The sequence below is a fragment of the Falco rusticolus genome, chromosome 4 (genome assembly GCF_015220075.1).
Source record: "Falco rusticolus isolate bFalRus1 chromosome 4, bFalRus1.pri, whole genome shotgun sequence".
In the NCBI taxonomy this organism is placed as follows: Eukaryota; Metazoa; Chordata; class Aves; order Falconiformes; family Falconidae; genus Falco; species Falco rusticolus.
Genome location: NC_051190.1, coordinates 93,424,636 through 93,441,515, shown reverse-complemented (window position 1 = coordinate 93,441,515; position 16,880 = coordinate 93,424,636). Strand labels below are relative to the sequence as shown.

The window sequence follows — 16,880 nt, the reverse complement described above, 5'->3', positions numbered from 1 at the left end:
ACAATCTAAGAAAATTCTGACTCAGAGTAAGCGACAGCCCCAAAAAATTGTTGATGAAGGGACTGAAGTATTATCAAGCCAAGTTCATAGAAGGTAAAGAAGATTGTGCCAAAGGTTTAAAATAACTTATTAAATCATTTGAATTCAACACTTTTTAGATGAAGCCACTGTGCCACGTTCTAGCCCATCTCAAAAATTAACTCAGTCCCATCGAGAGTGTCCTAACAACACTTTTGCTTCTTCACTACTGCCATCCTAGCCCTATAGACCGTGTTCAGCTTATTTTCCTGCAGATGTTGCCAATGAGAGAAAAACAAAACCATGAAAACAATAAAAGAACACCTAAAACTGAGTCCGTCACTTCAGAGTTCCTGGTTTTTGGATGAGATAACTATATCTTCTATTACAGAGTGAATACTGACCAATAGTTATATTTCTTCTACTTATGTGAATTAAAAAACTTAATCTGGCATTTATTTAAAAGAGATGCATTGACTGTTTGGTTATTGTTGTTTGGTGTTTGTTTTTTTTTTTATAAATATAATTTCATCACATTTTGATGGGCTAAATCTACAAATATATTATCCAAACAATTGTTGCATCTTTATTGCCTTCTCTATCTGAAGTCTGCTTACTCAACCCTTACACTGGAGATTTAGGCAGTGGCAAATGCTCTAGTTTTGGGCTTGAGCCTGTTCTAAAAACTTTGAACAAAGCAGCCCTTGAGGCCATGTACTTCTTCAAGAGTTTAAAAAGCCCAATGGGCCTCCTAACTTACTCTGCAACAAGTCATATCCCATGAAGAAACTCACTTCTGTACAACACAAAAACAGAGCTAGATTAAAGAAACGGGAAGAAAAAAAAGCAAGGTCCCCTGCTGCTCTGTCTGGCCAGAATCATGTCTTTTACTGCCCATATCCTCTAAAGAAACGATGCTCTCATGATATATTACCCTAATACATCACCAAGTGACAGTTTTCTCATGATACTGTATCCTCAAAGATGTGATGCATGCCAGAAGCAGCAACAGGAGACCTCGGCTGGGGGAGGGAAGGGGGAGGGTTTTCTTATTTTCTTCCAAATTTTTAATCTACATGGTTTTTTTTTAATGTTACTTTGTCAGGAAAATCCCTGTCAATCCTAGCTTCATAATCCAGAGGACTCCTAGAAGTTTTGCAGTAGTAGCACAGCTTTTAAACTGGAAAGCACCAAAAAAACCCCTCTTCATTTAATTGAAGCAAGTTTTGAAATGGGACCAAAATGCTTGAGGAACAACAACCAAATAAAAATAGTAGCCCAAAAGAAAGCAACAAGAGTCTGTTTTCTATTACAAAATTATTTAGGGAAGACGCCTCCAGACACTGCTGGTTTAATGAACTTGCAAGAAAACTGAGCGCTGACCTTGCATTTGTTTTCTTACGTGATCTTGCCTGTGCTACACAGTGGTATTAGCAAAAAAAAAAGCAGAGGCCACTCACAGCAGTCTGCAGAGAGAAGGGGCAGCCCCCAGCTTGTTGCTCTGTATAGAGAAAAGGGGGAAGAAACAAGGATCAAGAGCATTTCAGGGAGGACTCCTTCAAGGGGGCAAGAGCTTTTATGGTCTTTTAACGCTGCCTTCAACTTGCAGGGGCTCACTCCTTTCTGCTGCAACTGCTCCGTGCTAGTAAAATCTCAAGGGGCAGCCGGGAATCCTGACTCGTGGATGGCTCGTGGCAGCAGTTATCCTCAAATGGGCTTCATCCAGTTGGTGCCAGCGAGAGAAGCTCAAGATCATGGGAGAATTTAGTCCAAAAAATGTATGCCACTATCATGTTTTATTTGACACATCTCATTTCTATGTGTTTATGCTTCGTGTCTACTCACACTTCTGACAGATGCAAAGCTTCCATCAGATGCAGAGGGGGAAGGTGGAATAAGCTTTCCTTTGTTGCGATCAACTGCATTGCCAAATGAAGTTAGACTGTGACTTTCAAAACTTGAGCCAACGCTAGAGCTACTAGGAGAAAAAGCTTATTTTGACTCGTGAGCTAAGCAAAAGTGATATGGAAGTCACTAAGAGGAAACTTAAAGCCAAAGCTGTCAAAGTTGCTTTCACAGTTCTCAAGCTGACTTTGACCGTACTTTGTGGCCTGGCCCTCGCTGCTTCTGGGTGAGATGTAGAAGCCCTCACTTGCAGCCCTGATCGCTTCGCCACATGACAATACCCTTGCAGTCAATGAAACCACCCACGCGAGTTCAGAGGTTTGAGCCGAGCTCTGCAGCGCAGACACATGCACAATGCCCCATGCACTGCGTAGACCCAGTTAATTAAACAGTTATTCTTCAATGTTGCTCTGGAAAGAAGTCTACTGTCCAAAATAAGAAACTCACAATGCACAACCACTTTCTGCTTGAAAAATCCAGTGGTTAAAACAAGTTTTTGCATAATCGTAGCCCTGCAGGGACAGTTCTCACTTCTGAACAGCAAATTCCCTTCTTTCTGTTTTGCACATGTACAAACAAACAGATTCTGCTATGTCCAAAGCCTGCAAATCTCAACTACAATAATACATTGAATAGAAGCCATACAAGCAGATTTTTCCTCAGCCTGTGTTCCCTTCGCTCCTTCCTCTCCCCTGCCCCACTTGCTCTGCTGGAAGTAAAAAAAATACCTGTTTCTGACAAGTAAATGGAGCTGACGTTAGATTGAAGCTCTGAGGTGAACGGGGTATGCGCGAGCCATTTGTCATCTTGACAAAGTGATTTTCGGTCACCAGTGGGACACTTTAAAGACATCTGAACAGTTGGCCTTGACCACCAGCATTTCTTACAGCTTATAAAGGGACCCATGGGACCACGAACACAACCTGCTTTTGGAAGTGACTCCTGCAGTGGTACCTCTTGATAGTTGTAAAGGCAACGTGACAGATCAGGTGCTATTAAGATCTTTGCTAGCAGGTTATATTTACATAAGTATGGAGCGCAGATAGCATCTTGTTAACCCAATTAATGAGATTCAAATGTCAGGAAAGGGATTATGCCTGGCTCGAAGTCCACAGCGCTCACCAGGCAGCCAGAGGTGATTTCACTGTGTGGGATAGCACTGTTCTCTTTGAAGAGCAAGATCTCAGGCAGCAACGCTGCTACCCGGGCAGCTGGGGGCAAAACACAGGAGAGGTGGAAAGCCAGCCTGAAATCCAAAGGTTTCACACCTTTAGCATAGGAAGGGCTCTTTGTGATGAGAGACTCAAGTGCTATGTACAAATGAGAACCTGGGACTAAATTGAAGAAAACTAAGAAGTATCCACTTGAGGTCTTGGAAACTTAGGGTTTTATTAACTGTACCTTCTTCTGCAATTAGAGAAAGCCCTCATTGCCAAGTCACTGCCCGATCTGGGTTGGAAAAGGAACAGCATTTCATCCAGCCTGTCCACACCGCTGAGTTTTACATGGGCAGTTGAAACGCACTTCTCTAGCCCAGAGGAGAATCTCCTGACCAAGACGAAATCACTAATCTCTGCATCAATGACTCTCGATACACTTGACAATAAACTGCTTTTCTTCCACAGCTGCCAGCTGCGAAGCTGTATGACACAAGAGGAGGTGCTCCTGTCTCCCAGGTCAGAGCAGTGAACCCCGAGTGGAACAGCGTGAGGCACTCGGCCCCAAAACAGAGAGAGAGTGAAGTTTAGGGTAAGGGCTTATAGCCAGCAACTGCTGTCAGCTCTACTTGGCACGCCAGCTGTAAGGAATTCCTGTTCTGAGTTTTCTTCTCAATGGAGGAGACCAGAGATTTATCACGGGCTGCTTGGTCCAACAGCCCAACCACAGCACTGCTCAGTGAGTTAACCTAAATCCTTTGATGGCAACTACCTTATGGCCACAGTCACAAGTTGTCCACAAACACACAGTAGTAACAATAAGTCTCTAGAAGGTGCTTTAAACCCTTTTAGACCTCTGGTTCCAGAGTCAAACATGGGTTTCCTTGAGTCACATCACATCCACATCCTCTCAACTAAAGCTCTGTCTCACCAGTGGGTTTTGTGCTGTCTTGTATGTAAGAGGCACTGCCCAGTGAACAGCCTGGAGCTGCCTACCCATCCCTGGAGATGACCGCCTTCCAGCAACCCTCCCTTTTCTTGTAGGCAATTGGCTTTCTGTTCTCCTTTTTGGCTCCCACCTTTGTATGTTTCCATATGTGGATTGATTTAATTATGCCAAGAAACCTGATGGCATCAAAGATACTCCTTTTACAATAAAATGATTACACATAATTTTAGGCACTGAATATGTACCCTTCGTGTAACAAATACATAAAAGCAATCAAACTTCTTACTACCACAGCCTAGAGTTCTAGATATTTTTTAAAATTCCACTTCAGATTAATTTTTGGGCCAAAGAGTTTTTGCTTGGGAATTGGAAACCTTCCCAAGTTAAACTGGACACACACATTTTTCCAGAAGCTACACAAATTGCACGTTTTTTCTGTTTCCTCGGCATTTTCATGTTAAACAATCTCTGGTTCAGCATCAGTGCACTATGCTGCATCTTACATGTCCACATCAGCAAATTTCTCCAGAAATGCTTAATCCCTTTAGATCACAAACTAAGCCTCAAGCATGCATCTGTTAAAAAGTTTTCTTGCACTACCACACCGTCAACATTTTAATGTATAATGATTTTAATTGTCCAGCATTTTTTTATCCACTGCTTTTACAAACAACCCATCCAACACCCTTTGGTTTACAGGCTAAAAAGCCTGCATGTTATGCAGTCTACCTGCCAACATAATTTTATTCATTTATTGTAATCAAAAGCATTTGCCAGGTTGCACACCAATCCACCTAACCCAAGTAACTGCTCCCCCCAGAACAGAGTATTTGTAGGGATGGGGGGGAGGGAAACAACTGCTAAATATGAAAATGATCAACTGTGCACTGCCATATACAGAACAGAAAACAATTATTCTCTTACTCTCTGTCACAAGAAAATGATCAACAGTAGTAGGAGAGCCTGCTGCTCTTATCAGTATGTTAGGTCCCACAGGCAATCCTTCAGCTAATAGCCTTATCTCCAGCCCAGCCACCCTGCCTGGCTCCTTCCTGCCCTAACGATTTCCAAGCGGCACAACCTCGAGGTGTTTCACTAACTGGCACAATCGGATCATAACCACTACAGAGCCTTAGAGCAGCCGTTTATCAGCTCTTCCCCATCTCTCCCAAACCATGCCCCAACGGCACATCACCGCCCAGACAAAAAAAAAGGAGGAGGAGACAACCTCAGGGCAATCAAGCTCTGTTATTCTTCAGCCACTAATAAATCATAAGGCAAACCAGAAAAACAGATGCAAATGTATGCCTCTAGCTGGCCATCAGAATGCATTTTGACGGTTCCAAATCTTGAGGAAGATCCAATTCCCATTGAAGCCACTTAATATAATTGAATATAAAGATGTCAGAATAGCTAAAAAAAGCAAAACAAGAAAACAAACCCCCAAACACACAATGTTTAGGCTATGAGCTATCAGAAATCTGATTGTCCCAGCCAGGGGTCTATGACACCTTGGCTTGCATCCCCCTGGGTAAGGAGGAGTGCAGAGCTGCTGTTTTCATGGCTCAAGCGAGATGTTTAGTTACAGAAGAGGAGGCGAGCCATACCACGGCTGTCTGGGGAGAGGGGCAACTGGCAACTGCTGTAGCCAGCAGGGGAGCTGAGGTGATGCTGAGCACCTTAGCAGCCCAGGGATGAGCAGTACCTGGGGTTTTCAGTGTGAAGTAGAAACGGCAGACTTCAACTTCTCAAGTCCGGCACAGCTCTGGACACTGAAGCCAACGCAGTGCTCAGCACAGAGAAACTTAAAACTGAAATGGAAGTGTTTACATAATTGAGGAATTTGCACTAAATATCTGATTTACAGAAAATTTCAACACTGCAGGTTGGGGTTTATGCATACATAAGGCAGCACTGCTACCGTGCAACCGACTGCAGATGCCCTATATGAACTAGACCTGCTCTGGAGCAAAATGCAATGTAATCATAGCTCTAAGGCAGAGCTAAAGACAGCCTGATTCAACCCTTAACACTGAAGCTTTGCAAAAAGGTTTGCTTAAAACAGGGACTCAGAAAAACTGGGACCTCAGTTTGTCAGGGAAAACATCATCTTTTCCATCATTTTCATGGCATTTTATCACATTTCCATCTTTTGTGCTTACAAGCACAGGTAGATCTCCAACTCTAACACTATTTCATAGTATAGCCTTTTGCCATAGCACTTCACAGCACAAACATACAATGCTTCCCTCTCTGGAAGATCTAAGATACGATACAGAAAATGAAAATGACAGCCAGGAGGTTGATGTGTGTGGAACGGATAAGGAAACAAGTAAAGAGGATGCAAATCATAGACAACGCATGAAGACATGTTATTTTTTCAGTCAGGCGGTGGTACATGGCTCTAGTTTAACATCCCATTTTGGACCACTACCTAGAGCAAGTGGATTCCAGGCGCAAGGGGAAAATGGAGGGGAAAAAAAAGCAGGAAGAAAGTCTAACAAATATATGGGAGAGATAAAAAAAAAAAGTATATGATACTCAGGTCTCAAGGTCAGCTCCTGGGGATGAGAAGGGCTGGGGTCCACACTGTGCTTGGCACCAGGGGGCTCAGCACTGAATTCACCTGGATGCAAAATGCTGCACAGAGCCCAGTCGGACAAAAGGTCAGACCAGGAATTTTTTATCTGCAGCTTAATGCATAAGATGGTAAGATTCAGAGGAAGTAATTACAGCAGTTATTAGGTACAATATGAGCAAGCACTGGTATGACAGCCATTTTAATAGTAGTATTACAGGTAAAAGCTTTTATACAATACTGTCTTTTCTTCACAACCGCCTTTTATTTGACCATAAGCTCAATATAAAAAGGTTGCATTTTCATTTGATTTTTTGGTTGTTGCTTAATATTTTTCTTACCTCAAAAATTTCTGTTAAAACGTGATGGGGAAATAAAACCAGATATTTGGTGAGGAAAAAAATATCTATTTCTATATAGCAGCACAAAGCAGAACAGCAGAAGTACTGACACTGTAAGCCATTCACTTACAGGATCATAATTCTTAAAAAGACCATTAACAAGTCAACGGAAGAAACTTGAAAGCTAATAAAAACTATATACAGGTAACTGTATGCTTTTAAAATGCCATTTTGATATTGGACCAGTTCTTTAATAATGTTTTTCTTATTGGCAATAAAAAAGTGCCTTAACCTAGACTGATCCATTTTGCACTTATTGTAGACACATTCCAAGGACATTTGCAACTAATATTACATTTTTCCATTTAGTTTACGGCATTTTTGTGCCCTTCATATTTTTCCACATATTATTTATACATTTTAAATATGTTCTTTTGTATTCAAGTTCTCTAATCCTTTATTTATGCCAAAAAGAATCTCATTTCCATACCTGATGGATAGGATCTTCATCATCATTACAGTGACATATCACCAGCTGTCTTCCAAGGAGGTTTTGCCAAGACCTATAATCAGTTCAGCACTGTGTGCATACGTACATTCGCTCAATGCAGCTGCTTCTATGTTAGAAATGTGCAAGTGGTGAACTCTTCACTATCCCATGTGGTTCGAGAACAACATGAAACGGCTCCTTCAAGCCTGCAGATTTCCAGAAAGGCCTCATCATAATCATAAGTCACATATGACTGTGCATCATGTCTCCAAACTAGATGTCACAATAAAGCATAGCGAACTGAAGGCAAATGTGCCTGCACAGCAATGTGCCACAATGAGGCAGCTCTGGAATGTGAAGCGAAGTGCAGAAAGTGGACTTCAGAAGGTCCACAGATGGCACAGACACAGCACCCAGCTATACAATCTGTACTCAGCCCTCAGCGGAGAAAATTAGATGAGATGTTGCACAAGGTAGTACTTGGCCAGGGGGGCCATACCTGTATATGGGACTAAACTGACTTGAACACTGCCTCAACACTGCTGCTGGAAACTTTGAGAATCAAGCTAGAGTCACCATCTTCTACCCTAGACAGTTTCTGTTTCACTCTTAGGCAAGCCAAAGCCTTTTCTTACAGGTGTTGCATGAACTAAGAGCAAGTACAACTGAACGTGCCTGAATTGTCCTTCAGGAGAGTCTACCAAAGCAATCACCTCCACAACAGGTCATTTAACCATCTCTAGGCTCTTCATGCAACTCGCTTTGCACTTGCAAAAACATCTTCATAAACGTATTCAAACACACACATTGTTCTTCAGTCTCCATTACAAAGCACACGTGGGACACCCAGCTGTACCATGCCAGACATGGCGTTATGACTGGGTTTTGCTTTCAGGGTTTGTTTTTGGGGTGTAGGGTGTTGGGTTGTTTTTCGTTTAAGAGAGGGCATATACATCTGTATCTTTTTTAAACTGGATAAAAACTAATAAAGCTTTCATCATGTTGGAGCATGTTTGTGTTCCAGGAACCCTTCATACACGGATCAAAACAACATTCTCTTTTGCAGTAACATGAGGGTGAAAACTACCAGTACACTACTGTATCATAGACTTTGTTGTCTCTTTGTTTGTTATTTTTGTGGGTGAAGAGAAAGCTGATTATATTATACAGTAATAAAGACCAAGAATATTTAAATTGAAAGAAGATGCGGTCTTGGAAGATTCTGTAGTTGATATATGTAAACTATCGAAATTAAATTAAATCAAATAGGTATGAAAGAATTGTTTGATGAATTTTTTTTTTATTTTTTTTTTTAATATGCACTACTCCACTAAAAGCCATCTGGGATGCATTATACCTTGACGCAACAACAATTGAATCCTGCTGTACTAAAACACTGCCATCTCCACTGAACACGTGTCAAGCACTTGCTCTCAGGCTAACTGTGTGCTTGTGCATTGGCCACAGAAACCAACCATGCTATAGGTAAAGAATCCCAGCAAATCTAGTAGCTTTCTTGCTTTAGTCTGCAATACGGAGATGGTTTGTTGCTTTTTTTTTTTAAGGAGGTCGGGGACAAGGGTTGAGGTTATTTCTTCCACTTTGTGGTTTGCTTGCACTGGTTTCATTGCTCTGTTGGTTCAAGCTAGGTAGAACACTAGGTCTTATAATGATGAATTTAACATAATTTTTTTATGAGCAAAGGTCAAATTCTACATTGCACATTTGGATTTAAAAGTGGAAATTTAAACTACAGAATGATGTTTCATGCTGAATAAAAGTTACGCCAAGCAAAGCTCTGATTTCTAGTTTCCTGAGCTCCTGTCTCCAAACTTTTCTCAGGTTTCCGACACTTGGTTACACTTTGTGGCTCGCATTTATTTCCTTCTGTTCTGGATTTAGGTGATAAAAGGTTGAGACATATGATTACCACTCCTCAGGTGCAGTTGGCACGTTTGAGGTGCAGGCTTGATGGAAGGGGGTTGGAAAAGAGGCAGGGGAAATGGTACTGGTTTAGATGTGGTTTGTCAAGATCACTACTGGCTTTTATCAGCTGTTTCTTGATACAACTCACATTGTTCTAAATTATTTTGGAAAAATGAAAAAAAAAAAAGTGAAAGACCTGTTCTCCCCACAAAGAACAATGAGAATAAAACCTTTCATTCTCTGGGAAAAAAAACAAAACCAAAAAAAAACCCCAAAAACCACCACACTTTTGCAATTTGAAGACCACTCTTAGCTGAGGTATACTTATCTATTCCCTTGCAGTTCCTGGCTTCTCACCTGTCCCTTTCAGCTGGCATTTTTGGGTTTTAAAAATATATACACCACTGGCCAACGGACAGGTTATTCTTGGCCCTCTGCTTTGTTCTGGCAAGGTGCTCAGAGTCCATGCAGATGATGATAAATGAGCATAAAATGACGTGGCTCTCAGCACCGCCACCACTGGCACCACCACCTGTCATCGTTGTCACTGCTGAGCTCATCTCACCTTCAAAAACTCAGCACTCAGAGGTTTAATTCAAGCGAAGTTAATTCTGTGATTTTTTAAATTCTTGTCCTATAATTATGCACAGATTCTCATCTCACCTATTTCCGATGGACTGTAGCATTTTTATGTCTTTTCCACATGTGTGTTGAAGTACATATTTCTTGAAAGCAAATGCCATAATATCAGGTGCGAGCCTACTTCTATTTTGAGTTTTAGATGCCTTCCAGCCAGAAAGCTGTACCAACAAAAACCCTGCTACACTTGATCGTTTACCGTACTTGTACCAGAGTTGAGCTTAAATATTCCATGCCTATTTTATATCCTGACACCCATATAAAAGAAATCTAATCGAAAGTTCTCCCAGTATTCTGTTAATAGCATTTTTCCCCTAACATTTTGAAATCATCAGTATACAGATAACAAAAAACTTACCAAACTGTGGGAAGTTTTCATGTTTATGAAGTTTGTTTGTACTAACAGAAATTTACTCATGCCCCCACTACCCTCAGCCCAAAACTTTCACATTTCAAATATAAAGATCTGAATCTGTCATACATGATATGTTTGAGTTCCTCAAACTGCACGAGGTATGGGAAATACTCATAGGGATTTAAATAAACTTGTTTTTCCACAGATGTGGGAGAAAATTTTAGAAGAGAATCTTCGCATTAGGTAGTGTAGTTATATATATATGTACGCTTGTGGTCTTAAAACATTTAATAACTGGAATAAAAGACTCGATTTCTCAAACCAAATAAAAATAATTCCATTATGGATACCATCAAGATTATGTGTTTTTACCTATAAACATCATTGCCAATTCAGACAAGTTCTTTAAAACGCAAGCTTTTTTCAGTCAGCTTTATAACCCAGTTTCATCACTTTGATTTTCAGAAGCCAGCAGGACGTGAGGTTTTCTTACTACTTATCACTAAGCATAAAATAATTTCACAGTCAAATGCTCTCTATCTTTTTCTTTTTTTTTTCTGGTACTGTCAAGGGCCACATCATTATCTGAAATAATAATTTACCTTTTTTGACAACAATATTTTTTCTTCACAAAGCTGACTGACTTAGTCCTTGGTACTGCCCATCACATCCATCACTTTCTGTTCTTCCCCCTCCTCTGACACAGAGCTCGCTGCAGCTTAGAGCATTTTCCATCCTTTCATCAGAGGAGTATTTAGCTATAAACAGGGCTGCAATGGGAGGCTCAGCCATGACACCGCACCAGTAGGCCACCCTGCACTTTTTACGTGACCTAGAATAACAATTTTTCCTGTGTAGCTTCTGTGTATCTGCTTTACCCATTAGCCCTAAGCACTAAGGGTGCCAGTGCTTCCTCCAGTTGCTGTGTTTAACAGCGTGTAAGGCGAACGCACAAGAAAGCAGGTACTTTCAGTTGCCTGCTGCCTGCTTTGTGCTCTTCCAGTACCTTGAACCCTATGGAAAGCCAGGTGGCGTGGCAGCTTTCTGGGGAGAGTGTATCTTCTCAGAGATGCGGAACCACAGCCATTCAAGGTGGAAGTGTGCAGAAGCCCAAGGCGCACTAGCTCTAACAGCATTTTGCAGATAGAAACAGCAAGCCATAAATCAAAGTTCTCAAAACCGCTGGATTGTGAAGTCAGCTTTAATTTGCCTTTGCCCATCCATGCTACAGATCACGCACTGGAGATCAGACATGCCAAAAACCTGGCATCTCTGCAGCCTGCCTGTTGACAGAGAGACAAAGAAGATGATGAGTGTGTTCATACTGTGACTGTACCACCCACATCCACTTGTAAAGTGGACGAGCATAAAGTGAGAAGGGATGGCTTTGTAGTCAAACCATTACACCAGCAGTTAGGTGACCTGAGCTTTCAGCACAGTCCTACAAGAAATTCCTTGTGGATAAACCACAATCTTTCTTTGACTTTGATGTTTGTCTTTTTAAAAAAAATTAAAATGGCTAATTCTTGCAGTCAGCTTTTGTATTGTTACAAATCTTGCAGTAATTAATGATGTTCTTTGGAGATCAAATTCATCCTTGTTTATTAAGTACTTAGAGATTATTAGTTGGACAGCAATAGACCACTGCTAGTGTGTTGTAACTGTAAAAGCTCACATTGAAACTATTGTCTTACAGATGTTAAAAATGACCATTTTTAATGGGTATTACTAAGACCATAAAGCAGAGATGTATAAATCACAAATCAGGGAACTCTAGATTTTAGCCAATTGTGGCTTGTTCAGCTGGTAGTTCTCACATACAGAGCTACACTGTACGTTTACACACACACTCTTAGTCTTACCTGTTCCCTTCTATTAAGGGCAAGCATCAGTGCTGTGCCGTGCACTCCACCACATTTCATTTCTACAAGCAGGGAAGCCCAAAACAGAATTATCTCATGGTGGGTGCAATGGCTTTTTATTAGAAAAGTGTTACCTATACTTTAGAAGTGAATAGCTTACTGTGTACTGTATTCAAAACCTCCAGCACGCCCCCCCATCTGAATTCCCCTGTCACCACGACTTCTCTTTCCACATGTTACAGCAGATGGTCAAGAATTAACTCATTTTGTTTGGTAGCTAGACTTGGCTGCCTCTAGGATATCCCCAACAGCTTCCCTTTTGTATTCAAGATTCAGGGGGTTGCATCACCAATAACTCTAAAACAAGAGCTAGAAGCTCTACTACAGCAGCACCCCCTGTCCAAAGCCAGTCCCTGCACTATCTGCCTTGGTCCTATTCATGTCCCTATCATGAAAAGCAATCTGCCCTGTCTCCACTAATAAATGAGAAAAGACGACTTTTGTTTTTGGTCTTCCTGCTAAGACTTCTCAGTGGTGTATATGGAATTGAATCTGCAACTGCTCTTCGCAGTCTTTGTTGCATTATTGCAACTTACTCATAACCTATGAGTTTCCAGTTTTTACCACATTTCCTCTTAGAGTACTACCTGTTGCTTTGCCCTCCCAACTGATTTAGCTTGTTAAGAGGAAGCTGGAGATGGCTTTGCTTACCCTGCCTCCCTCTTTCCCCCATGCTAGGATGCATCCCCATGCTCCAGCAGGATACAACCCACAGAGTCGGTTCTGTCAAACACCTGATCATTCGGTTCTCGCATTTCAATTCTGTCTCCTCTCGTTTGTGAGATGGGGAAAATCCTGGAAGGGAGTTATTTAGATATTCCTCTTCTTTGCAGAGCTGTTCAGAGTTCTGTAACTTGTGCAGTTATTTATGGCAGCTTGCAGGCATGGGAATGTATCACTGCTAGGGGAGACCTGCTGTACTCCAATATTTCAGTTACTCGCTTTACTGGTGTTTTTAACACAAGTGCCCTCTGTTGAGTTTTCTGTCCTCTCATGAACAGCAATAGGTTCCTTCCTGGAACAGCTGATTAAGCTCTCTTTTTAGTTGTTCACTTCTTATGATATGAACATCCATCAGGTTTGCCCTTGAAGCATAAGATCAGTCTTCCAGAGAAAGTTCCTCACTGAACTGCTATTAAACAATCAATATTTCTAGTTGGATGTAAGGATACCTGGTTCTTTCTTCCCTCCTGGTCACAAATCACCACATGGTTTCTTTTGTTTCTGTTCTCCCCAGACCTCTTAAAATTGATCTTTTCCCTTGTGGCAGGCCTGAACGAAGATTTCCGCAACAGGCTGTCCAATAAGTCATTGCTTTGGATGCTGCACAGCATTAAAGTCAGTATCTCCAGACCGGTTTCCTTCTCCTCTACCAGGTCTCCCAGCTTCCAACTCACAAAACAGGGATCACATTTTTCCATTGGCAGAAGTAAAACCGAGCGCGTCCAGTGCAGGTAACTGCAGCAAATTGCTAGGCATCTGCACTCTTAATAAATCAGTGTCCCCCTTGCACAGAAGGAAGCCAAATGCCCCCAGTTGCCATGTCACTAAGGTAAGCTCTACAAATGGCAGAGATCTAGAGTTTTTACATCCAAGGGTTTTTGCAGTTCTTCATGTTCACGCACTAAAAGGGTGCTCATTGATTTAATAAAGCCAAGGTCTAGAGAGATCTATAAATACAAGTATTTTACCCTGATGCATTATTGCCCTGATGCCCAAGACTGAACTTCTGCTCCTTCACAGATAAATTGCTTCCTTGCTGGTTAACACCAACTTCCATTAGCAAGAGTGGTGGCAGACATATTTGGGAAGGTGATCCATGATAAAACACAGCTTCATCTCTTTTTTTTTTTTTTTTTTTGTTTTCCTTTTGATTTCTTTACTCACCACATCCCATGCTTCTCCTTTCTCCAGCCCCCTCTACTCAGAAAAATCAATAACTTATTCTTTATCACTATTAGCTGGAAAGTTATCACTTTCACTTAAAATCTATTGAACTCTGCAGCAATATACATCAGCCTCAGGGGGCTCAAGATCAGGGTCCCACAGCTGCCAAAACTGCCTTCTAAAAGGCAGCCTGAAACAATTCTTTAAGTCTTTTATAGACTTATAATAATGCTGGCTAATGCTAATAATATTAATAGCAATAATAGAAGGGAGGGAGAGGCTGTCTTGGTGTTTCAGTCCTAAAGCAAAGCACATTTTGAGCATTCAGCTACTTTACAACTTCCAAAACGCAAAACGTAGTGCTTTCTGGTCTATGCTTTTCTTTGCATTCAACAGAAAATTAAGGTTTATGGCTTTCTTTTAAATACATTGTAGGAAATTCTATTTAGAACAACTGATTTTCAATATCTCCTAAGCCTTGGCTTGTCCAGCTGAATTGCTCCCAAAAATGCTTAACTCCGAAGCAGAGTTACAAGGAAAGGGAATGTTTCTCCCCAAAATGTGTATCAGCTAGTAACGTTATTAACCACTGAATTCCCAGCACAGCAGGCAGTGTCATCCCTGGAACAAAGCGCTCTGATGAAAGCATCGCTTGTGCTTTCACTGTCGTCTTATTCCAGCATGTATAGTCACGTTGCAGCCTTCACCCTGCACCGCGGCTGTGTGCAACTAAAGCACATGGGAGCTCGAAGCAGCGGCGTTTCCAAACATTACCTTTCGCTCTCTTTGCTGAGCTACAAGCAAAGACTTTTTGTTTGCACCCTGACTTTGTGAAAACAGTTCTCCCTCCAAATTCACACGGTAAATGTGCTTTCACAATGTCACGTTAAAGTCATGTACAACTTTGTGCCTGAGAGTTTTAAAGTCAAAGAAAACGATTGCCAGATCGTGGGTTGGATTACTTTCCATTAGCTCAGCTCTGAGATAACCTTGTGTTACACAAAAGGTGACAGTAGCACCCAAGATTTGATTATGTGAAATATTCCCCTTTCTGTGCAGTTACTTTTAGTACAGGCTTGAATGTTCTTACAATCTGAAATCCAAACTTACCAGGCAAACACACATTATACAAGGGTTGTCTGTGATAAATGGTATCTGCAGAATTTCCCCTTCATTTTCACATTTTGCAACGGATCCTGAAATAGAAAATTGAAAATACTGACATGTTTCAATTCCCCCAGCTGGTTTTGGAAACCATCCTCATCGCACTCACGTTTAACCCCTGCTCCATTCCTAGCCTTTGATTTCAAATCTTGCCTTAATTTGCCCTCTTTAAGCAAGCAGGGATGTTCAGTGTTTCTGCAAGATTCCAAAGGGAACAGGGAAATGACTGGCCTTTTATTGCCACACAAACCTCGACTTTCTTTGTGCCCCGATTACGGCAAAGAAGGACGCTTTTCCTCTTCTCAGATGACGTGTGGAGAATAACGAGTACTCCACGCAAAGCAGAATGCTTTTATAACGGTAGACCCAGAGCTCACTGAAATCAGCAGAAAGCTGTCTGCTACGCTCCGAGGGCTTGGACCAGGAGTACAGCATGAGCCCAGACCCAAGCATCCTTTTAACGGGCGACAGCCAATTGGCAAAGGAGTCAAAATTAGCAGGCTGACTGTCAGACGGAATCAAATTAGAAATCCCTTTACGGCCCTAGCGCTTATGAGCCGGTATTGTGTCATGTTGGAATCTCTTCTCGAAATCTAATGGCTCCTTGCTCGTGCTAGAAATCGATTCAGCGTTTCCCTCCGTGCCCCAGATAACAGGAAAATATAACCGTCGAGGGAAAGCGGGGGGGGGGGGGGATGGGGGGGGGGGGAAGGCAGGGGGTGGTGGTGGGGGGTGGTTCGTGTGTTCACCTGCCCAGCGCACGCCGTTGCACCTCCAGCCGCCACCCCCCGCGCCCCGTGGCGGCCGGGCAGCCCCGCGGCAGGTGAGCCCCACGCAGCCCCGCGCCCCCTTACCTGTGAGCAGGGAGGACCCCAGCGCCCCGCGGCGGCACGGGGCACCCAGCAGCAGGAGGAGGAAGAAGGCGGCGGCCGGGACGGGGCGCGGCACCGCCGGGCAGCCCCCGCCGAGCCGGGCCATGGTCCCGGGGGTGCCGCCGGCTGCGGGGCAGCGTCCCGGACGCGCCGTCGGGTGGCGGAGCCCGGCCGCCCCCGGCACCGACCCCCGGCGCCGGGCAGCAGCGGGGGCGGGTGGGGGGGGGGGAGCAGTTCGGGAGACGGTGGCCCTCCGGGGAGTCCCACCCCACGGCGGCACCGGGGGAGGGGACTGCGGGTGCGGGGAAAGCAGCTGTCAGCGCCTGCCCCTCGGCCCCGCACCCCCTCCTTCCATCACCCCCCTCTCCTGCCCGCATCCCTTCTTATACCTTCCTCTCCCCATAGTCCCTCCTCCGGCACCCCCCGGCCCCATGCCTCCCTCCCCCCCGGCGCACACGCACGGACAGGCTGCCAGCCCCAGACCCCGTCTCCCTGCCGGGAGATGCCCGGCCACTCCCTCCCGCGGCCCCGCCGAGCACCGCCCGGGCCGGCCGCGGCGTCGGGGGGCTGCGCCCGCGGGGCGGGGGCAGGGGGAGCGGATCGAGGGCAAGAGGCGGAAAGAAGCGGAGGAGGAAAAGGTAAAAGAGGAGGAGGGGAGGAAACGTGGAGCCCCGGAC

At 43.5% G+C, this 16,880-nt stretch overlaps 1 protein-coding gene across 2 annotated transcripts in view; it reads right to left on the bottom strand.

Moving 5' to 3' along the window:
* Nucleotides 1-16,536, bottom strand: part of BMPER (BMP binding endothelial regulator) — a 145,182-nt gene extending 128,646 nt beyond the window's left edge. For both annotated transcript variants that reach the window (XM_037387200.1, XM_037387201.1), the window contains exons 1-2: nt 16,186-16,536; nt 15,278-15,363 (exon numbers count right to left, since the gene is read on the bottom strand). In XM_037387200.1, the coding sequence (XP_037243097.1) occupies nt 15,278-15,363; nt 16,186-16,309 (210 nt within the window). In that variant the 5' untranslated portion in view covers nt 16,310-16,536. The remainder of the gene's footprint in view (nt 1-15,277; nt 15,364-16,185) is intronic.
* Nucleotides 16,537-16,880: the final 344 nt, after the last annotated feature.